At 46.0% G+C, this 23,923-nt stretch overlaps 1 protein-coding gene and 1 long non-coding RNA gene across 3 annotated transcripts in view; one reads left to right on the forward strand and one right to left on the reverse strand.

Moving 5' to 3' along the window:
* The window catches only part of ADAMTS7 (ADAM metallopeptidase with thrombospondin type 1 motif 7), a 168,909-nt gene that overhangs the window by 23,047 nt on the left and 121,939 nt on the right, over positions 1-23,923 (reverse strand). For both annotated transcript variants that reach the window (XM_085896244.1, XM_085896245.1), the window contains 4 exons: positions 12,037-13,788; positions 8,396-8,548; positions 1,513-1,686; positions 1,186-1,332 (listed from right to left, as the gene is read on the reverse strand). In XM_085896244.1, the coding sequence (XP_085752370.1) occupies positions 1,186-1,332; positions 1,513-1,686; positions 8,396-8,548; positions 12,037-13,788 (2,226 nt within the window). The remainder of the gene's footprint in view (positions 1-1,185; positions 1,333-1,512; positions 1,687-8,395; positions 8,549-12,036; positions 13,789-23,923) is intronic.
* LOC147020698 (uncharacterized) overlaps positions 1-23,923 on the forward strand; it is a 97,095-nt gene that overhangs the window by 2,654 nt on the left and 70,518 nt on the right. The gene's annotated exons all lie outside the window — the stretch shown is intronic.

Raw genomic sequence — 23,923 nt, forward strand, 5'->3', positions numbered from 1 at the left:
GAAAGAAAATTATTTCATTATTTGCATTGTATTCCACAAAACTGTTTTGTGTTACTTATGAGAATTCGATTTCATACAATGTCACTCGCACTAAACGCTGTTCCTTTCCAAGCGGCGTGACCGCTTTTGTAGGAGGTGCAAGCTGGGATGTACATCTGTCTCACCAATGCTTTTAGAGTCACATGATTACACATTTATAATTTAATATCTCATGAACTATGCATGCATGGGTGCAATTTCCAGGTTAGTACCCACTTGAAATTGCATACTTAACTAGAACGGCACTCAGTCTACCGTCTACCTCGGCCAGGCTGAACAGTTTACGTTTTGTATCCCACTGATAGGTCGGACCTGCATCCACACCTGAACCCAAGTCGAATCGGCTTGTTCTTGTCACTCAATTCCAACTTATCCACCAAGTTTTGTCATTGTCCGTCCACAACTTTTTGAAATATCGTGCTATATATCGTTTTCGGCCCAATTTCTCAATGATGATTGGCATCAAACCATTTATCACTTGAAAAAGTGTAGTGTCTGGGTCTTCACCAAAAATCAATTTCAATGAGTCGAATCAATTCGTCCTTGCCACACACCCAACCTGTCCACCATGTTTCATCTGAATCCACCTATAACTGTTTTGAGATATCCTGCTCACAGACAGACAGACAGATAGACAGGGGTGAAACGTAACCCCCGCCCACCTTCAGTGGCCAGGTAACAGGTGTTTTATCAAGTGAATTTCATGCTTTGTTCTGTATTTAAATTTGACAACTTCCTCTGTGCATTCAATTCCCTGATTATATTTGCACGAGCAATGAAAATGACGAAGAAATAAACCGTATATTGCCTATACATTCCATTTGATTAAATATAAAATGTAAATAAACACACACGGGTGGCATGGAAACAAACGTACGACTGATTACACGTCGCTCGGAAAGAATTCCATCTCACATGAACGAGCAATTTGTCTGCAGGCTATTTTATTATTATTATTTTTTTAAACAACGTATGACTTGAAGGTAAACTGCAAGGTAAACAGGAGGAATATCAAAACAAAAAAACGATATATTTATATATTTGATGTTATTGTGGCTCTGAAACCGGTAATCAAGATAGATCACAAAATTTCATTGACTAAAATCAGGGATTCCTTCTCGGAGGTGGTTCAAGTTGCCAGCTCACCTGACCCCAGGGCCCCGCTAGCCAGGCAGTACAAGGCTGTAAGTTGCAATGTTGCGTGTCGTTGGGTTTCTGGTGCTCATTGCACCGTGCAAACACCGGGCAAGTGATCTCACGATGCTGCTCACCGCCACCGCATTCCTCCGAGCACTGCCAGATGGGCGGTACAGATACATGAGTGAACGGAGAGACGACTGACAAAAGCACTAGACTACGTGAAGCGTGCGGAGGACTACGTTCGTGACAGGAAACGGATCGAGCCAAACGGATAATTTGACGGAGTCATCAGAACACTCGAGTGTGCCATGTTGGGTCATGAAAGGATCGTACCTTGCCCCAGGGCATTGCAATCCAGTTGAGGCAAGGCCAGGAATTGCAAGCAAGGCGTGGTGGGGGCTTGTAAGGGAGGCGGCGACAGTGAAAAGGTCTCAGAGGACGTCGAGCACGAGAGTCGACACATGCCACCTCGCGCTTCTTCATTCCTCCACCGCACTCTTCTGAACACTGTGTCCCAAAACAGGAGTTTGCAAATACAAAGCGAGTTATAGAAAGTGTAACACCGGTCGTGATGTTCACCACCCATCCCCCCTATTCTCAAGGCAATGTCAATAACAGGTCAGAAGAAAGTTCAAGGATAATAACACAAGAAGTGTGGATGTACAAGGGAATGGTGGGGGTGGCGGATGGGGGGGGGAGGAATTCCCCCTCCTGTCCACAAAGCAAACAGATGGTCGTTTTTCCTATGTACAGTACTGTTGAGCCATTGTCACACGTTTCCTGTGATGGTGATTCAGTTTTCTGATCCCATGGGAATCAAAGTCGTGCTTGCAGCTGTGAAAAAGTTTCCAGTGATAAACTTTCTGATTTCCACTCGTAAGTGTGTGAATTGATAGAATGACATAAATCTCTTAAAATCCAGTTTCACGACGTTAAACAACATATTACAAGTTGGAAGGAGAAATAAAAAAGTTTTTAAAAAAATGTTCAACTATGTAAACAAGTTAGGGATGGACATGAGAAATGATCATATGAACCTATCCCTACATCTTTCATTGAATAATGATTGTCCCTGGAAAAGACACACACACACACACACACACACACACACACACACACACACACACACACACACACACACACACACACACACACACACACACACACACACACACACACAATGGTTTCACATGATAATTTCTTGTTACCATCCCTACCTTCTTTACATACCTTTTGGAGGAACATCCCTACATCCTTTTGGTTTTTATTGCTTGTTTCTCCACATTTTTAGAAATACATATACTACTACTGATTTACAAATGGTGTCATACAAATGTTATCGACATGCTCACATTGTATTGGAACTGTACATACTTTATAGACGATTTAACATTCTAAATAGTACGTACTTTATAGGTGTGTGTGTGTGTGTGTGTGTGTGTGTGTGTGTGTGTGTGTGTGTGTGTGTGTGTGTGTGTGTGTGTGTGTGTGTGTGTGTGTGTGTTTTGTTGCTGTCACTGACTTCCTGATAATATTCCACCAGAAACCACACCCATACAGATCTGATTGGCCCTCAGGTAAATGTGTCTCGTGGCCCCGCCTTCATCAAGCTGATTGACGGTCGTAGTCCCGCCCACCCCTCTGATCCCTTCCTTTTCCTTCACAAAGGAATGCAGTGTTGCGTACTTTTTGTGGAATCCTTTCAAGTTATTAAAATTACCATAGCAAAGGATGCTGCACAAAGTAAAACTCTGTCATATGGTACCAGAGTCATAGCCAGTGAGAGAGGCAGCTCAGAAATTCGCTGTCTGAAGATGATGGTGATTATTAGGGTACCAAGCTCTTCAGGCAGGGTAACCTAAACTATTGTTTTTCTTCTGTTGGTTCGTGGGCACCAGCAGTGACCACTATTTTCGTTCGTTGTGTCTGTGTGTCTGTCTGTTTGTGACTCTCTCCAGAACATAGCTCCGTGACGTTTGATGCGATCTTGATGAAACTTGGACACAATGTGGATATCATGGTCTAGTTGTGTCTTTTTGTATGAGGGGCGTCCCACGTCCCTTGTTGGCGGAGCCACGCCCAGTTGAACTTTTTATTTATTTATATTTTTTTCTCACAGTTATATTTCCTAGAAGCTGTGCGTAATGTCCATAAGTACAACATATATAAAAAATCCGATTTGATTTGGTCGATTTTGATGGAAGAGATAGGTTTTTACGGTAGGGCTTCCTCGATAATGCCCGCGAACCATCGTCGCCTCCCGGTTAGTTTATTCTTATTTTTATTCCGCCGGCAATTTTTGAGTTTTTTTTCACTTCTAAATTCATTTTCTCAGCAACCGCGAGTCCGATCGACACGAAATTTCCACCCAGTATGCGTCTTTTCTTGTAGAATTTTAAGTGATAATTATGACGTCATAGATCACGTGGTACGGGCGCCATCTTTGAAAAACCGAAAAACTTGACGTCTTCTTCTCTGGAACCACTAACTGGAAAAAAAATTTGAAACATGGCTCATTGTCAAGATGCCCACAAGGGATGCAAGTGTTGTTCACCATGACGTTATCGGGGAAGTAGTACCCCAGTGAAAGGACGCATTCTATGGGTCAGGAAACAGGGTCAGGGACCACTGGAGGAAAAATGTAGGTACCCCAGTGAAAATGACACGTAGAACACTGCACCCGAAAAATTTGAAATTTCTTGAGCATCATCTATGCAACAAGTCATGGAAGGACAAAAAAATATTATGATGTCATAGGTCAAGTGGTTCAGCAGCCATATTGTTAAAAAATATATACTTTAAAAAGCTTTTTGTCCGAAACGGCGAAACAGCTTGAGGCAAAACTTTACAAGTATGACAAGCTTTCCATGACAGAAAAGGTTCCATTGCTTTTTTGACGTAGGTTACATGGTTTGGTGGCCATATTGGATTTCCCCTAAAACCCTTAAAAAAACCTTCTTTTCCAGAACGGCTGGACAGATCGAGGTGAAACTGCATGCACATCTTCCTCAAGACTTGCGGGTACAAGTTTGTTAATTTATAATTAATGGGTCACATGGTTTGGCAGCCAAATTGGATTAAAGGAAAATATTAAATAATGTTTTCTCTGGAACCGCTTCATCAGTCAATGTTAAATTTCACAGTTATGATCTGGTAGATATGGGGAATGTATATTTTAAATTTCAACCCAATCAGCCACAATATCTGGCAGCCAAAATTGTTTGAGGGGACAGGAGTAGAAATTCAATTGATACCGACGATCCATCCATCCATTGGGACCATACTCTGTGCAAAGCGTTTGTGCTGCCGAAGCAGTCTCCTTGGCTCTTGGACATAATCCTGGACAGGTCATCACTCTGACGCAAGACACCAGCAAGCTGGCACTCATTTTGCCGACCTCGGAAGGATGACAGGCTGAGTCAACCCTACGTGGTATTAATTCAACAGCCAAGCAGGATACCGACGATGGGCCCAGGAAAAAAAGGGTCAAGTGTGTTCATAATAAATAGATGGAACGTGGCCTGTTCCTCAGCTTGTCAATCCTGCGTTGAAGACAAATGTGTGGGCCTCATAAGACTCAGGGCAATCCCGGTTTACCCTCTGCACCCATGGTGTCAACATTTATTATTTTGTGTTGAGGTTATTTAAACACCAATTCAATTGATACCGACGATGTATTCAGGAAAAACGGCCAACTTCGTACGTAATAAATAGACTGAATATGACGTGTTACTCGGTCCATTACTCATCAATCCCGCATCGTAGAGAGACGTGTGGGGCTTCGTATTACTCGGGAGAGTTCCGGTTTACTCTGTGAAACCGTGGTGCGAACATTTATTACTTAGTGTTCAGGTTATTTAATTGCCAATTCAATTGATACCGATGATGGCCCCAGGAAATACGGTCAACTGCGTATGTAATGAATAGATGGAACGTGGCCTCTTACTCGGTCCGTAACTCGTCAATCCCATGTCGTGTCAAAGCAGGGTTGTATAAAAGACGGACGTCTTGGTACCAGGTCATAACTGCCAGCAGTTATAAAGTGGCAGTTCTTGTTCTTATTGTTATGAACAAGAAGAATTGTCGGTTTTGACCTATCTCAGTTTTTATACGCCCGATGTATGTATTATATATCTATATATATATATATATATATATATATATATATATATATATATATATATATATATATATATATATATATATATATATATATAAAGATATATATATGGGCGTATTATGTGATACCAGTCGTTCGTCCGTCCGTCCGTCTGTCCATCCGTCCATCCGTCCGTTCCTGTCCGCACTCCCAAAATTTTCAACTTTCACGTTTCATATTTGGTACATAGGTACAGACTGTGGAGTCGGTGTGTCGCGACATACGTTCGTCATCTAAAGTGGTTGCCATGGCAACCAGGATGCTGTTTTCCATGTTGTAGCACAATTCTGTATATACCTTCTTGTTCTTCATAAATTGACTTGTTTGAATATATAATTGTGTGTGTGTGTGTGTGTGTGTGTGTGTGTGTGTGTGTGTGTGTGTGTGTGTGTGTGTGTGTGTGTGTGTGCGTGCGTGCGTGTCACAGAGACTTTTTCGGGCATATATTGTGCTCACTTGCGCTCTTGTTTGCTTTTGCCATGGTCTGGAGCACTGAAAAGTGATCCCTGCCTCGAAAACCAGCTGAACAGACCAGGTATGATCTCATATGTAGCCTGAGCGACTTTTTTTTTTTTGAGAGAAGTTACTCCAACTTTAGTTTTGTATATAGCGGCTGGGACTGAGTTTTATTTTTATTTTTCCCCACACCATCCCTACATAGAGTGCTAGCGCACTCTCTGATAACATGACATGCTGCATGGTTTCCTTGCACTCCCTACCGCGGTGTAACCTTCCATCGTTAATTCAATTATTATACAAGTCTCTGGGTAGTTATCGAGTTGGGAGTCGCCCTTGGTACTCGTAATTGTGTTACATTTTATCGGTGTCCCAAAAAGTCGGCTCTTTTGACATGTGAAAAGATATTTCCTGAATAATTCTGGTTATCCTCCATTAATTATAATCTGGAACGTTTGGATGAGGTCCCCGCAAAATCTCTTTTACAGAAAAAAGGACCATAACATTTACAAATGCTCATATTATTTCATTTACTAAGCTGGAACCTTTTTAATAGAGTAATTAATTGGTTTTAAAATCACAGAGACTTCACACAATACAGTATTGCACGTGAGGTCTCCACGTTCCAAAAACAATCTCCATCACAATGACTTCTGACTTTTCATAAAAAAACAAAAAAACTTCTAATTCTCCACGTGGTTTGTTTGTTTATTTATTTGTTTGTTTATTTATTTATTTATTTTCTAACTGGCACCTTCCACCATTCTTTTTATTCAAAATGGTTATCATCCTGCCCAGCTTAACGATCCGAAAAGGGACGGTCCATATATTATTATAAGCCACAGGAGGTACGTGGGTGGGTGGATGGATGGTTGGACCAGCATTCCAGAGTGTTACAAGGAGCTTGGGGTACTGGGGAAGTGGGTGGGGTAAAAGGTTTAACGTGTGCTACATGAGTGTGGAGAGGAGGCGGGAGGTTCGGTGTGTGCTCCATGGAGAGTGTGGATGGGGGGGGGAGGTTCAGCGTGTGCTCCATGGAGAGTGTGGATGGGGGGGAGGTTCAGCGTGTGCTCCATGGAGAGTGTGGATGGGGGGAGGTTCAGCGTGTGCTCCATGGAGAGTGTGGATGGGGGGGGTTCAGCGTGTGCTCCATGGAGAGTGTGGATGGGGGGGGGGGTTCAGCGTGTGCTCTATGGAGAGTGTGGATGGGGGGGTTCAGCGTGTGCTCCATGGAGAGTGTGGATGGGGGGAGGTTCAGCGTGTGCTCCATGGAGAGTGTGGATGGGGGGAGGTTCAGCGTGTGCTCCATGGAGAGTGTGGATGGGGGGGGGTTCAGCGTGTGCTCTATGGAGAGTGTGGAAGGGGGGGGGAGAGGTTCAGCGTGTGCTACATGGGGAATGGGGGGGGTGGAGCGAGGTTTAGTGTGCGCTCTATGGGAGGTGGGGGAGTGAGTTTCAGCGGATGTTCCATAATCCTTTATAAAAGTTCAGAATACTTACATTTTTGCTGGACTATCATTGGCACCTGAGAGAAGCAGAGTTAGGCTTCAAGATGTCCCTCTTTATTCCAGCTTTGAGGATTACTTGGGCCTATTAATCCTTGCTTTACCAACACATCGCCTATCTTTGGTTATGTGAACAAAAACATTTTTTATGTTAATAACAACACCATTTACTGTCCATGGTGAATCAGGCAGAGTGATTCATCAATATGTGTGCCATTCCTTGGATTGACGTTAAACTGGCGTCTTATCACGCGGCATTAGTTGGTGGATGCTAAAGATCCCACGGTGTCCTTTGCCAAGAGTAGGCGAGCCATCGACAACCCCTTGAACAAATTACAAATTCCTGCCCTAACTACTTAGTCAAACGTCAGGCCGGACAAGCTGGTTCGTGAAATAGTTGGGCCAAAAACTTCCCGTGGCCGTTGAAGAAAGAAGAAGATTATTCTTGGTGGATATTTAAAAACTTGAATTGTATCATGTCCTATCTTCAAAGGTGTGGGTGGAGGAGGGGTTGAGTTTGGAGGGATGGTGTTGTTTCATAAAGCATTCCAGAATTATTGGGATGGTGGGTGTGGGGGGGGGGGTGGTCTTTTCCACAGTGTTACGGAGCATTGTAGGGAAAGGATGTTGGAGAGTGTTGAATATTGGCCAAATATACATTAAGAAATACATGGACGGCCCCAAATGCAGATCTGATCATCACTCCTATGAGATTATATCAGCAAGTGTATGCTACAACATAAAAGTAGAAAACCCTTGTTGTCGCACTCGCCGTTACCTTCAAACTTTACTGCTTTCCTTCAGCTCTTCCTTGAGCCAAGACATCTGTATCCAATACACCAGAACTCGACCTGTCTTCATTAATCGAGCTTTCAAAGTATATTTGCTTGCACTGGATCCACCTTTTCAACTACTTCCTTCAGCACCCTTGGATGTACATGGAAAATACCTAGTCCTGGTGTGTTGTCACCTTCATTATTTAACAATGGTTTTTCAACTTTGGACATGCTCCAATCACTCATTCTCTCCTTGAGGAAGGCAAAGACTTTAAAAAAGAAAATACGTCACTAAATGTCAGAAATAAAGAGAGAACATGCCTTGGTCCAGTTGCCAACGCGCCAAGCAGGACAAGGCCGGATGTAACAGCGGCGTGCCGGCGCTGGTCGTTTCTTGGGGTCACAGGTACCATGGCCCTCAGAGCTGCACTGCACCTGGCGCCACATAGCTCCAAGTCCGCAGGTAACTGAGCACTGTGATCAAAGTTGAGAGATCAAAGGTGAACGTTACTGGTGACTTGTGTTTCACTATGAAACCCAAATGTTGTGACGAACCATAATTAGGTGAGCTTTACCACTGCAATCTGTGTCACCGAGTTAGCCTTTTACAAGAATATGAAATAAATCATGACATCATCACACCGAATCCAAGGCAACTTTCACAATTTCGAGCAATGTTCGCTTTCTGTGATGATTACGATTGATTTTTACAGTGAAGTTCAGAATGTGATGATTTTTTGGGGAGACAATTAAAATGAATCATATATATATATATATATATATATATATATATATATATATATATATATATATATATATATATATATATAAAAAATCTTCTACAAGCATCGACCATGTATACAAGATAAAGTAAAAGGGCACACAGTGGAGCGCATACCCTCGCCACGCAATGCCAGACCCAGTAGAACATAATGGACTCAATAAATTTTTTGAAAAATGTCATGTATCGTTTTTGGCCTCATCTCTCGATGGTGAAGAATCACTTTTAAAATTTAAATAATTTTCATATCTGGATCTGGATTTGGATCTTCACCAAAATCGAAGAAATTCGTCTGTCACATATCCAACCTGACAACAAGTTTCTGCCAAATCCATCAACAACTTTTGAAAATATCGTGCAATATATCGGTTCAGCCCTACCTCACAATGGTGAGGAATCGCTTATATTATCAGATCGGGATTCGGATCCGCGACAAAATTGAATCAACTCTTCCTCATCACACACGCAACCTGTCCACCAAATTTTATCTGAATCCATTCACAACTTTTTGAGACATCGTGCTACATATCAATTTTGGCCCCATCTCTCAATGGTGTGGAATCACTTGAAAACATTCTCGTTGCTGGATCCGGATCTTCATGAAAATCGAATTAGTTCGTCCTCGTCTCACACACACACACACACACACACACACACACACACACACACACACACACACACACACACACACACACACACACACACACACACACACACACACACACGATTAATGACTGAACACAAAAAAACCCCCAAAAACATGTCAGAACAGCTGTACACACAACGACACAACAGAGTTTGGAAAGTAATCTGCTGGCACACCTGCAAAAACTTTGATATCCCAGTTCCAGAAAATTTGTGGGAAAATGAACCAAAAACAATCACTGAAAACATTGAAGTCCCGCTCATGTAAGACCTAATGATCCCATCGGGTGTGAACATCGAAAATAAAGCATTGTCACCAGATATCATACTTCGGTGCAAAAAACAAAGGCATGGCTAATTGAGGTGGTAACACCGGTGATTTTGGACTAACGATACAGAAATCAATAAAAGGACCAAATACCAAGATCTCAAGCATGAAGTGAAAAGATCCTGGAAGCTGAAGAATGCCAAAGTTGTACCAGTGATGATGAAGAACCTCAGAGATATTCAAAACCATCCCTGGGAATATCACTACAAACGAACTACAGTTGGAAGCCGTCCTGGGCTCAGTAACGATCCTGAAGAGAGCCCTCGGCACAAAACTTTGAAAACTTTTAACTTTTAACTTTTTTCATTTCTACGTTCACCGTAGCAATTCGACAAGCTGAAAAAAAAAAACCTGGTAAAAATAAATAAATAAATAAATAATGAACCCACTCGTTACCGTCCGTCTGGCCGCATGTTCGCTTTAGGGCCTCCCTGCGGTCGCCTTGCGGGCACCTTGAGGCTACCTTGCGTCTGCCTTAAACATTTTATGGCTGCCGCAGGGCCCCCTTAAGGTCACCGTGCGACATCAAATCAAAGACCGTACGGCAACCCCATGTTTTCGGTCTCCACAATTTCTAAATACGCCGTGCGGCTCCCCGAAAAATAAAAACATATGTGACTGCTACATTGTGTGACCGTGGAAATACTGCGGCCGCCATATAATTGCTAATGGCCGTAGATTTTGGAGACCCCACGGCTGCCGTGGCAAATGTGACTTAGGCCTTACGTACACAAAAAATTGCTTGAAAATTGTGGCCAAATAAAAATCGTCCGACTAACAGATAGACGGACGGACAAACGCAGAAAAATGCTACAGACCAACATACTTTTTTTTTTTTCACCAACTAACAAACAAGACAGAGAGGGCTGAAAACATAACCTCCGTCCACCTTCGGTGACAAAGGTAACCTATTAATGCACGCTTGTGCTACTCATGCTACAAAATAAATCTGTTTGCATGATTGTGGTTTTTCTTTCCAGCTACGAAGCTGAGCCGACGAAACAAAGACCCGTTGTGGCCTGGTGTGATGCAGTGCGTGAAGGCCTTGCAATCACCAATGCGTTTAAAAACAGGCGCAACGATTTGCTGAGCTTTCCATAACGAAGCCCGATGTGAAAACGACTTCCAGATTTCCCATCGAGCTAGTAAATCTGATCGTCTCAAGGAAACCGCTTATGTGATGATGTGTGAAGGCACATACAACAGAGAATAAAACTGCCATCTGGCCTTGGTCAAGATTTCCAATGCTCGGGGTGAGATTCAGACCTCTATTCTTAAGACTCCGTGACCATTAAAAAAAAAAAGGTTAAAGCTGAAAAGCAACTTTCAGAGCAAGACCCATGGAATCTCTGCTTTCAGTAGCAAACTGCAAAAGTGATTACCAAGTCTGCGAGATTACCATATGTGAGAACAATCCTCACAAACACATATCATCATCATCATCATCATGTACAGAGCATCGGTTCTGTTGAAGAAGTTTCTTGGCGAGGTTTTACAATCTTGGAAGGTTTGCCACTTTGGCAGAGGAAGTGAGGAGAGAAATTTGTAATTTGGTCACGGTGTCGGTGATGGTTCGCCTACTGTTCGTGAAGGACACCGTCGGGATCTTTAACGTCCACCGACTGATGACGGCAGACAGGACGCCGAGTTTAACGTCCATCCGAGGGACGGCACACACGTTGATGAATGGTGGTGGTCGTATGGCAGCTTAGCTGCTGGGGTAGCTATCATTTCTTGAAGCGCGACTGTGTCGCTGATGCAGTGCCCCTCCACCAGTATACACACTGGAACTGGTACTCATTTTGCCGACCTCGGAAGGATGACAGGCTGAGTCAACCCCCTGGTGTATTAATTCAGTGGCCGACGGGGCTTGAACTCAGGACCCTAGGATCCCAAGTCGCCTCCCTAACCACTGAGCCAACACCAGGCTTACGTTGATGAATCACGCTGCTTACAGTCTATAGCTGGGTCGGGATTCAAACCCATGCTAGACAGCTCAGAGGTGAGTTGTATGTACACCTTGAGGCCATCCTGCCAGACGGGCACACACTGTGCATCAATTTAAATCTTCTACTTCACAAACAAAACATTTATAAATTTCTGGGTTTTGCCATTCAAGACATATTCCTTCAAAATCGGTTTCTACTACAGTATTTGTGAAGTGTATTTCTGTAGGAAAAATGGATGTGAATAGACAAGGAACCTCACCTTACTCCAGAGGCCAACCTTCCAAAATGCTGTCCATATCTTCTCATTGGCCAACGTTGTGTGCGTTGGAATTTGAACTGTTGGTATAAAATGCTGAGGCACGAAGTTTGTATCTTGCCCGTTCATGCCCCACAAAAATGTCGACTTTAGTGATGAAGACCTCGTTGGTTTCTGCATCTTTACCCACAAATTATCTGCATCGATCTTGTTGTCATCATCTTTCCAAAGTCCACCAGCTAAACTTCGCCACCCATCTGGCCTGTTAGTAGGGCTCGGCCAAAGTCGGTTTGCTGTGGTCTGCACTTTGCCCGCAATCATAGTTTGACCGGGCCACGCTATGGTTTGCATGCCAGGGTGGCCCAAACCATGAGTAAGTTGGCTTGTGGTAGAGCTTCCTAAAGGATTGGTAGTTTGGTAGGATGACGATGATGATGATGATGATGATGATGATGATGATGATGATGATGATGTTTGTGATCCATCCTGGAAAACAAAATCACCGTTTATCCGAGGAGCTTGTTGTCTCACTGGAATTATTGAGCGCGTCGGCATGGCAACATGCGATTTGGTGATCGGCACGTTGGAAGTACCACTATTCCAAAAAGGATTCTTCGTGTAAAAGCTCTCTTCATCTACAGGGGCATGGACCCAAGGAGGAAGGCCTTTGTGGCTATGAGTGAGGTTCGGAGGAGTTGAGGAGGTGGAACGTAAAGAAGACGAAGGTCGCGTTCTTCTGTCAACGTTAGTCCACACCGTTACGTTATTGAAGTTTATTGGATGATGAGAAGCTGTTCTGGAGACGAGGGGCACCTGGGGAGTGAATGTGTGAACGGATTGTCGAGTTCCATCTGAAGATGGAGGTCTGGTTGATTGTGGTGGAAAAAGCGCTCTCGATCTGGGACCCACGGAGGGCATATTCCCAATATCAATGCGAGGATCCAATGTGACGATAGTTGGGGGTGAAGTGGAGCTACGACTTTGAGCAGATGTTAGTTGGTTCAAAGACGAGGGGTCTGTGTTTGCTGTAGATATGATCCAGGAAGTTTCAGATAAACCTGGACTAACCGTCGATGAGACATCTGGTTGCATTGGCCTGGAACCTTCTGCGTGAAAATTGAAGTTAGTTGGATGGACATCCTTGTCGATGTACAACATGTTGTCTTCTGTCGGAGATTCTTGTTTTTGCTCAAAATCACGTATTTTAAGATCTTCTTTTGCAGAACTCCCTCTTTCTGGTGGTATCACTGAAGCATTTTCAATTGCTCCCGGATCCTCTCCTCCGTGTTGAGATATTACTGATGGTGCAATGGTTGAAGGAGTTGAGGGGCTGCCGGCTGAGATGAGATTTGGAAACGTTTGCTCTTTGGAATCTCCTCCGCCTGAAACTTTGGTGAAGTCATGCATGTTGGGCAACCAGCCGCCATCTTGATCATACAAACTGTCCTCATGGAAACTGATGAAGTTGTAGTCATAGTAAAAGATATCTACCAGCTTCCTCTCGTTTTTTGTCTCCACATTCACACTGTTGCTGGCAGGCTCAGCCACTTCCCAGTTACCACCATTTTCCCAGGAGTTGCCACCGAGACTATTGTCGAGGTTGCCGAAGTCTGGAACCGCACTGGATGTCGGACATGGTGCGATGCCGCAGCTCGACTCCACCGTGGGTCTCTCACCGGGCACACAGGTGGCATCGTCGCTGTGCCCACACCTGACTTGCCTCCGACGTTTACCTCCACCGCAGCTGACAGAGCACTGCGGGAATAAAATAAAAAAACAGTTAACAGATTTATGAATGCGCTTGTGTCACCGCCGCCGGATTGTGCTTTGTTACCGCATGCAGATAAGCATGTGTTAGGAGAACGAATGAGGCAATGCTGTGTTTGAACTTGTGAACCTGCTCAAACAGTTTAAATTTGAAGATAAATATTACGGTTTGTGTCAAACACAGGCCTCCCTCCCACGTATGTGAAAACACTAACAGGGCAGTCACAAGTCGTGTCGTGGATCCGGCAGCTACATGAGAACGCGAAGATTAAGGTTTGGCTCCTTCTTGTGTTTAACTTTGATTTATTGAGAGCAAGATTGTGTATACCTCATTCATTGTACAAGAGAGAGAGAGAGAGAGAGACGGGGGGAGAGAGAGAGAGAGAGAGAGACGGGGGGAGAGAGAGAGACGGGGGGAGAGAGAGAGACGGGGGGAGAGAGAGAGACGGGGGGAGAGAGAGAGACGGGGGAGAGAGAGAGACGGGGGAGAGAGAGAGAGACGGGGGAGAGAGAGAGACGGGGGAGAGAGAGAGAGACGCGGGGAGAGAGAGATACACGTGGGGAGAGAGACCCGTGGTGAGAGACACGTGGGGAGAGAGAGAGACACGTGGGGAGATAGAGAGACACGTGGGGAGATGTGGGGCGAGAGAGACGGGGGGAGAGAGAGAGAGACGGGGGGGAGAGAGAGAGACGGGGGGAGAGAGAGAGAGACGGGGGGAGAGAGAGACGGGGGGAGAGAGAGAGACGGGGGGGGAGAGAGAGAGACGGGGGGGAGAGAGAGAGACGGGGGGGGAGAGAGAGAGACGGGGGGGAGAGAGAGAGACGGGGGGGAGAGAGAGAGAGACGGGGGGGGAGAGAGAGAGACGGGGGGGAGAGAGAGAGACGGGGGGGAGAGAGAGAGACGGGGGGGAGAGAGAGAGACGGGGGGAGAGAGAGAGACGGGGGGAGAGAGAGAGAGACGGGGGGAGAGAGAGAGAGACGGGGGGGAGAGAGAGAGACGGGGGGAGAGAGAGAGACGGGGGGAGAGAGAGAGACGGGGGGGAGAGAGAGAGACGGGGGGGAGAGAGAGAGAGACGGGGGGGGAGAGAGAGAGACGGGGGGAGAGAGAGAGACGGGGGGAGAGAGAGAGACGGGGGAGAGAGAGAGACGGGGGGGAGAGAGAGAGACGGGGGAGAGAGAGAGACGGGGGGGAGAGAGAGAGACGGGGGGAGAGAGAGAGACGGGGGGAGAGAGAGAGACGGGGGGGAGAGAGAGAGACGGGGGGAGAGAGAGAGACGGGGGGAGAGAGAGAGACGGGGGGGGAGAGAGAGAGACGGGGGGGAGAGAGAGAGACGGGGGGGGAGAGAGAGAGACGGGGGGGAGAGAGAGAGACGGGGGGAGAGAGAGAGACGGGGGGAGAGAGAGAGAGACGGGGGGGGAGAGAGAGAGACGGGGGGAGAGAGAGAGACGGGGGGGGAGAGAGAGAGACGGGGGGGAGAGAGAGAGACGGGGGGGAGAGAGAGAGACGGGGGGGGGAGAGAGAGACGGGGGGGAGAGAGAGAGACGGGGGGGAGAGAGAGAGACGGGGGGGAGAGAGAGAGACGGGGGGGAGAGAGAGAGACGGGGGGGGGGAGAGAGAGAGACGGGGGGGAGAGAGAGAGACGGGGGGGGAGAGAGAGAGACGGGGGGGAGAGAGAGAGAGACGTGGGGGAGAGAGAGAGAGACGGGGGGAGAGAGAGAGAGACGGGGGGGAGAGAGAGAGACGGGGGGAGAGAGAGAGACGGGGGGGGAGAGAGAGAGACGGGGGGGGAGAGAGAGAGAGACGGGGGGGAGAGAGAGAGACGGGGGGGGAGAGAGAGAGACGGGGGGGAGAGAGAGAGACGGGGGGAGAGAGAGAGACGGGGGGGAGAGAGAGAGACGGGGGGAGAGAGAGAGACGGGGGGGAGAGAGAGAGACGGGGGGAGAGAGAGAGACGGGGGAGGAGAGAGAGAGACGGGGGGGAGAGAGAGAGACGGGGGGAGAGAGAGAGACGGGGGGGGAGAGAGAGAGACGGGGGGAGAGAGAGAGACGGGGGGGAGAGAGAGAGACGGGGGAGAGAGAGAGACGGGGGGGAGAGAGAGAGACGGGGGGGGAGAGAGAGAGACGGGGGGGAGAGAGAGAGACGGGGGGGAGAGAGAGAGACGGGGGGGGGAGAGAGAGAGACGGGGGGGAGAGAGAGAGAGACGGGGGGGGAGAGAGAGACGGGGGGGAGAGAGAGAGACGGGGGGAGAGAGAGAGACGGGGGGGGAGAGAGAGAGACGGGGGGGGAGAGAGAGAGACGGGGGGGGAGAGAGAGAGACGGGGGGAGAGAGAGAGAGACGGGGGGGAGAGAGAGAGACGGGGGGGAGAGAGAGAGACGGGGGGAGAGAGAGAGACGGGGGGAGAGAGAGAGACGGGGGTGGGAGAGAGAGACGGGGGGGAGAGAGAGAGACGGGGGGGAGAGAGAGAGACGGGGGGGGAGAGAGAGAGACGGGGGGAGAGAGAGAGACGGGGGAGAGAGAGAGACGGGGGGGGGAGAGAGAGAGACGGGGGGGAGAGAGAGAGACGGGGGGAGAGAGAGAGAGACGGGGGGGGAGAGAGAGAGACGGGGGGAGAGAGAGAGAGACGGGGGGGGAGAGAGAGAGACGGGGGGGGAGAGAGAGAGACGGGGGGGGAGAGAGAGAGACGGGGGGAGAGAGAGAGACGGGGGGGAGAGAGAGAGACGGGGGGAGAGAGAGAGACGGGGGGGAGAGAGAGACGGGGGGAGAGAGAGAGACGGGGGGGGAGAGAGAGAGACGGGGGGGAGAGAGAGAGACGGGGGGAGAGAGAGAGACGGGGGGGAGAGAGAGAGACGGGGGGAGAGAGAGAGACGGGGGGAGAGAGAGAGACGGGGGAGAGAGAGAGAGAGAGAGAGAGAGAGAGAGAGAGAGAGAGAGAGAGAGAGAGAGAGAGAGAGAGAGAGAGAGAGAGAGAGAGAGAGAGAGAGAGAGAGAGAGAGAGAGAGAGAGAGAGAGAGAGAGAGAGAGAGAGAGAGAGAGAGAGAGAGAGAGAGAGAGAGAGAGAGAGAGAGAGAGAGAGAGAGAGAGAGAGAGAGAGAGAGAGAGAGAGAGAGAGAGAGAGAGAGAGAGAGAGAGAGAGAGAGAGAGAGAGAGAGAGAGAGAGAGAGAGAGAGAGAGAGAGAGAGAGAGAGAGAGAGAGAGAGAGAGAGAGAGAGAGAGAGAGAGAGAGAGAGAGAGAGAGAGAGAGAGAGAGAGAGAGAGAGAGAGAGAGAGAGAGAGAGAGAGAGAGAGAGAGAGAGAGAGAGAGAGAGAGAGAGAGAGAGAGAGAGAGAGAGAGAGAGAGAGAGAGAGAGAGAGAGAGAGAGAGAGAGAGAGAGAGAGAGAGAGAGAGAGAGAGAGAGAGAGAGAGAGAGAGAGAGAGAGAGAGAGAGAGAGAGAGAGAGAGAGAGAGAGAGAGAGAGAGAGAGAGAGAGAGAGAGAGAGAGAGAGAGAGAGAGAGAGAGAGAGAGAGAGAGAGAGAGAGAGAGAGAGAGAGAGAGAGAGAGAGAGAGAGAGAGAGAGAGAGAGAGAGAGAGAGAGAGAGAGAGAGAGAGAGAGAGAGAGAGAGAGAGAGAGAGAGAGAGAGAGAGAGAGAGAGAGAGAGAGAGAGAGAGAGAGAGAGAGAGAGAGAAAGAAAAAAAAAATCCATGAAGCAATCTAATTTGGAAAGAGAACACAACATAATATTTAATGTCTGTGTAAGTTACCATCACCGTGGACCCATAACTGGAAAAAACAAACAAACAAACTGGAAAACTGGACTTATTAATCATGTCATGTCTCCCTATACCGTATGTTAATTTTTCTTCCTGTTCCAATTCCTTTCTCTCTCTTCTTTCCGACATTGACAATCACATACTGTCCCTTCATCCCCGAACTAATCCTTTATAACAATCGGCATGGATTTTACCTTGATTTAATACACCCAGAACCCTTATAGAGTTTTTTTTTTCAAATTAGGTCCCTGTTCCAATTTAAGGGGGTCAAAGGTGAGAAGCTAAAAATCACATTTTCCTTTACCATCCGCTTGTATTCGAGTCGACAGAGATGCGATTTGGCTCAAAGGGGTTTTCAAACAGCCCCGATGGGGATTCCTCAAAATTATTTCGGATTCGAGTCCGCTGCAGGATAATACGAGGGTCAGGAGTCAAAAATGGGCTACTAAATTAAGGTTTTTGTTGTGCAATGTCTCTTTCAATCAACTCGGACAAAACTTGGCAAAATGATGCCTTACCACGACCTCAATGGATCGAAGTCGAAAAACATTAGTTTTGTGGTTTTCCTTAGATTTCGTTATGGGGTCAAAGGTCAAAATCGGACATGAAATTGAGGTTTCTGGCCTGACAAGCCTTTATATTTAAACACATCCAGACAACACAGCGCAAAAGTACCTTGCTCCAACCTCTGTAGACTAAACATTGCTCCGGTGTCTTGTTTTCCATTTCACAAGGGTTAAATTGGGTGGAGAAGCAGTTGGTGGGTGGGGGGGGGTCTATGGCTATGGTTTGGGGGGGAGGAGTGGGTATTTCACAGGGAGGGACGATGGATACATTGCATTCGCTTATGAATGTCTGCGATTCCAGTTAAGCAACACTTTTATCATCATCTTTCCATAAATGTCGACTCGGATTTCAAAACCAATACATTTGGCCTACTTACTTATTCTTCCCATCTGAACAATTGGAACATCATGCTGTTCAGAGCCAAGGTTGGAATCTCTTATACTACGTTGATTTCTCTATTGGCTGTGACTCTACTTGTACTTCTTTTCCATGCAATCTAACCCTTCCATGCATCCATTGGGACCATACTCTGTGCAGAGCGTTGGTGCTGCCTAAGCAGTCTCCTTGGCTATTGGACACAATCCTGGACGGGTCGCCACTCCGATACAGGCACTCATTTTGCCGACCTCGGAAGGATGACAGGCAGAGTCAACCCCACTAGGTATTAATTCAACAACGAGTGGGATTTGAACTCAGGATCCTCAGATCCCAAGCTCACCACCCTAACCATTAAGCCAACACCAGGCATAATCTTATCCACAAGTCGATAAAAATACAGATCCGGTTGCAGATCAGGCATGCATGGGAACTTCGGCCCATCACATCGGCGTTGCTCTCACAGTTATATATTGTCGATCTATTGAATGCCTCCGCCATTTATATTGTTGACATTCAAACATATTGATATCATGTTTGTTGTGTATTGACTCGGTTTATTTGAGTATGGTATTTCACTCAAAGGCTTGGTCTTCCAATAAATAGACAACATAGATCTTTTATGCCCACATTTCTTCAGATGTGACAATCAGCCTTATACTATCTCCAAAGGGGAGCCCCCACATGCGATATGCCTTACCAGCACCGTACCAGAACGGTAGTTTTAGTCACATTTAGTAATCACTACTGGGGATGGGAACATACGAGTAGAACACAAGAGCTCGGAGGAAAGCATGCAGCGAACCGAGTGATCCTACCAACCTGTAGTTTCACCTAAATTCAAAGTTATTGCGAGAAATTTGTTGAAATCTTCCATAAAAATTACGGGTGAGATCGTTCTTACAGCATTATTTATTTTATGACACAATCTTACATTAATCATCAGTCAACAAAGTTATGCCGATCATTTGAAGACAACAATACCCATGCAGTGTAATTTTGAATGCTTGTGGAGCACTCAGCAGAACGCACCCCTCCGCCAGGCTGAACAGTTTACATTTTGCATCCCACCGAAAGGCCGCATCTGGATCCGGACCTGGACCAAACTCGAATCGGCTTGCTCGTGTCACTTAACCGACTCATCCAACAAGTTTAGTCCGAATCCGTCTCGAAGTTTTTGAGATATTGTGTTGTATATCATTTTTGGCCCGATCTCTCAACGGTGAAGAATCACTTGAAATTTTTTTTAAAATTCCTGCATCCAGATGGTCACCAAAATCGAATCAATTCATCCTCATCACATACCCAACTGCCCACTAAGCTTCGTCCGAATCCATCGATAACTTTGTGAGTTATCCTGCTCAGAGACAGATGGACAAACAGGGGTGAAAACACAACCTACCTCCACCTTCAGTGGCAGAGGTAATAAGGGGCCATATATTTTAATTTATTACATATATCTAAACATGACCTTTAATCCCCCCCCCCACTCCCCTTCCACCAACATTTTATCATTCCAATGTATGGTCCGGTGAGAGGAAAGTTTGCACAGGTGACACCTATACATGAAAATGTGGACCACAAAGGGTAAAATCGAGTCTTTAAGGCAATAAAAATCTTTAGCACGTCCCTTTACGTCTTTACCGACTTCACCGTCATCCATCAGAATTATACCCACAATGAAAAACAAATTCTGCCTGCTCCTCCGAAATCTCTACCAGTTATATCTCCCAAAATGTAATGAAAACCTTGTTGTTAAAAGGGAATACCAGATCATATTCAAATATATGTTTAAACATAAATCGGTTTTCTTCTTTTTTCACAAGTACCAAAAACAGCACTTTCATCGAATTGCAGTGAATTTTATGAGCCAATAAATTTATGTCAGCAATTTGCACACTATGCGGATGTTAATTGCTCAACATCTGAGATTCCTTGGATGAATAAAGACGAGGAAAGGTATTAGTTACATTCGAACCTGGGACTTTCAGGTTCCTGGCTTTGTGATCTATTGGTTACCCAGTTTAAAAGAAACCAAGAACACACATGTGCTGTATCAGCTGTTTCCTCTTGGTTCCATCTCAGAGGCAAGCACATGGCAAGAGCTCGAGCTAAAAGGTGATACACTGGATTGGACTCGAGCCAGAAGCCGGTGTAAATCACCGCCTGCTCGTCTCTGCAAGTACAGCCAGATGCCGAAAGCCAGGCCATTCTGCAGTGAGATCATCACATTCGAGATACGACATGATGAAGGAAGAGCATGAAGAATTGGAACAGCTGTATCGATTTCTGTGGAAGTGCACAGTTTGATTTGACCTAAGTAGCCATTGTTTATAGCATTGAAGGCAGACATAGGATTTACTTTGATCAGTCAATTGCATTGAGATTCAGGACTGAGAATGTTTTTTTTCCAGCTGAAAACAAATGCTGCAAAACACAATTTGTACAAAACCACATGAGGACTGTTTTCGTTTGTTTTTTTTGTTTTTTACATCAGAGCAATCAGGGATTGCCGACCCTCGCCAGGACTTGTTTTGTGTAGTGTTCATGCAATTTTGTGTATTGTATTTTGTGTCGTGTTTGTGTACTGGTGTGTTACGTAATTAATAAAAGACATAATTAGAACTGCCACTTTATAATTGCTGACAATGATGACCGGTTGCAAGATGTCCCACTTTGATGAAACCCCGCACTGATTGGACACCTGAGCCTGACCTGTGACGTTTAGTGTTATTTTTATTATTTAATTCAATTCAGAATGTGATTAAAATAAATTATAATCAAATGGAAGACCAAATAGGTCCAGTCCTGCATTGGAGTCATCGGAAGGAACCCGGATGAGCAAAAAGCAAAGATGAAGACATCAGGAGGAACCTGGATAGGATTAATGTTTCAGCTGCTGCTCCTCTACCCTCAAACCAATACAGGCACAGCCATGTAATGTGATCTTTTTTCAAAAAAAACAAGAATTTTTTTTTCCAAAAGAACCCAGATTCAAAAAAATTAAGCAATTCTGGCTGCCACACCATGTGTCCGATTGGGTTAAAATTTAAAACAAATATTCCCCATCATGACTAGATCAAAAAAAAAAGTTTCAATTCGATTGATTAAGCGGTTCAAGAGAAAGAATATTTAAAAGATTTTCGCTCAATCCAATATGGCCACCAGACCATGTGACATCAACTATTCGTGAATACCCTGGTATCCCCAAGGCTTGGGGAACATTTCTGTGAAGTTTCCCCTCGATCTGTCCAGCCATTTTGGAGAGGATTTTTTAAAGGTTAAAAAAAAAAAAAAAAAATGGCTGCCGAATCACATGACCGATAACATCAACAAATGTTTTTTCTTTGGACCATTTTATCTCAAGATGACCCTCAAAAATGTTCATACTGATCAGATGTAGTGTTCTACATATGCAATTATGACGTCATAACGAAGGCACCTTGATGTCATTAATTTAAAAAAAAAAAAAAAAAAAGCATTCCCCATGATGACTTGCCTTGAGCCAAGTTTCAATGTTTTCCTTGGTGTAGTTTCAGAGATACAGAGATCCAAAGTTTTTCCAACACGTTTTTTTCCAACATGGCTGCCACACATGACCTATGACATCATAATTATCATTACAACATTCTACATGAGTAGTCGCTCCTATGGTGAAAATTTTGTCTCAATCCGACAAGCGGTTGCAGAGAAAAACACTAAAGTTCTGTGCGGACAGACAGACAGACAGACAGACAGACACCCAAATGCAAAACCCTCACCTTCGGCGAGGGTAAAAAGAAAAACGAAAAAAATGTTTTCTCTCTCTTTGCGGGTAGAACACATCACATGAAGAATATATTTCCTGTTTTGTTTGGGTGGTGATTCCCAGCTGTCATGAATTCCACTTCAGAGTCAGTAAGTATGACTATGAAAGATTTACAGCATTGTAAGATTGGAAGGTATTGCAGATGACGAGTGCTGAAGCCATGAGTGCTTCATCGTGTATTTCATGACCAGATGCTTATTTATGAGGGTGATCCCAAAGTTGTCACACCTTTCCTCCTCCTGTAATGAACTCTCAATGGTGAAGAGTCACTAAAAAAAATTATAGTATTGAATGCATATCCGGATCTACACCTGTCTCATCAATTCGTCGTTGCGACACATGTTAACCAAATTTTGGCCGAATCCATCCACAACTTTTTGAGATATCCTGCTCACAGACGAACAAACAAAGAAAACTTGAACAAATGAAAAATCATTCACAGAGCGACACTTGGCGAAACAGAACAAACTAGAATGACACTCAGTAGAGCGAATACTCCGCCAGGCTGAAAAGTCGTATACCTTTTGTGATCGGCCCCATTATCCCGCTGATAGTCGGTTCTGAGATCAGACGTGAACCAAAATCGAATCGGCTTGTTCTTATCACCTAAACAACTCATCCACCTCGTCTTGTCATAACTTGTACGCAGCTTTTTGAGATATCATGACATATATTTTCTTCTTCTTCTTTCGGCTGCTCCCGTTAGGGGTCGTCACCGCGGATCATCCATATGATCCACATAGTGATTGGGCACATGTTTTACACCGGATGCCCTTCCTGACGCAACCCTGGTCGCCTCTTGTGACACAGGGATCTGGTACACCTATTTTTAACCGGGGTATACACCGGCCCAGTACACTGGTACTCATTTCGCCGACCTCGGAAGGATGACAGGCTGAGTCAACCCCCTGGTGTATTAATTCAGTGGCCCAACGGGGCTTGAACTCAGGACCTTTTAGATCCCAAGCTGCTGCCCTAACCACTGCGCCAACACCAGGCGACATATATATATATATATTGTTGTGGTTGACAAAATTCGCAAACCACCATTCAGGTCCCTTAGGTGAGATATCTCTGTAAGTATATGTGTAGTTAGGCCCAAACCCGTTGTTTAGAGGGAATAAATGTCATTCATTCGGGCTGCGACCCCTCTAGATAGGCGTTTTTCTTTTACTATCTTTATTTTGGACCAGCCGCCATTACTACCATCACAACCACCACCAACCACGTCTCAACAGCCATCACACAACAACCACCAACCACAACGCCGCTTCACAACAACAGCCACGACCCTTGCCGTCACATCTCGCTCTCGCAACCATCGCATCACCGCCATTCCCGCGCCGCTTGTGGGCACCGATACTGGACTCGTGCAGGGCGCGCACCGAGCGGCGGGTGCAGAAACACCAGCCTTTCCGAAGAAATCGGATCAAAAACTATTCACGCCCACTTCTGTTCCGTCCTATCAGCGAGCATGGGGCGATTTGGCCCCGCCTCCAGGTGCGTTGGAGTAATATCGCTATATGCAGATTCATGGATCAAAAAGCATTCACGCCCACTTTTCCTCTGTCCAATGGGGAGCCAGCCAGAGGTAAAGGGTCGAAGGTGAAGGAGCGAAGCCA

Source organism: Eptatretus burgeri, chromosome 9, assembly GCF_056783735.1.
Source record: "Eptatretus burgeri isolate ZD-2024b chromosome 9, Ebu_testis_v1, whole genome shotgun sequence".
NCBI lineage: Eukaryota > Metazoa > Chordata > Myxini > Myxiniformes > Myxinidae > Eptatretus > Eptatretus burgeri.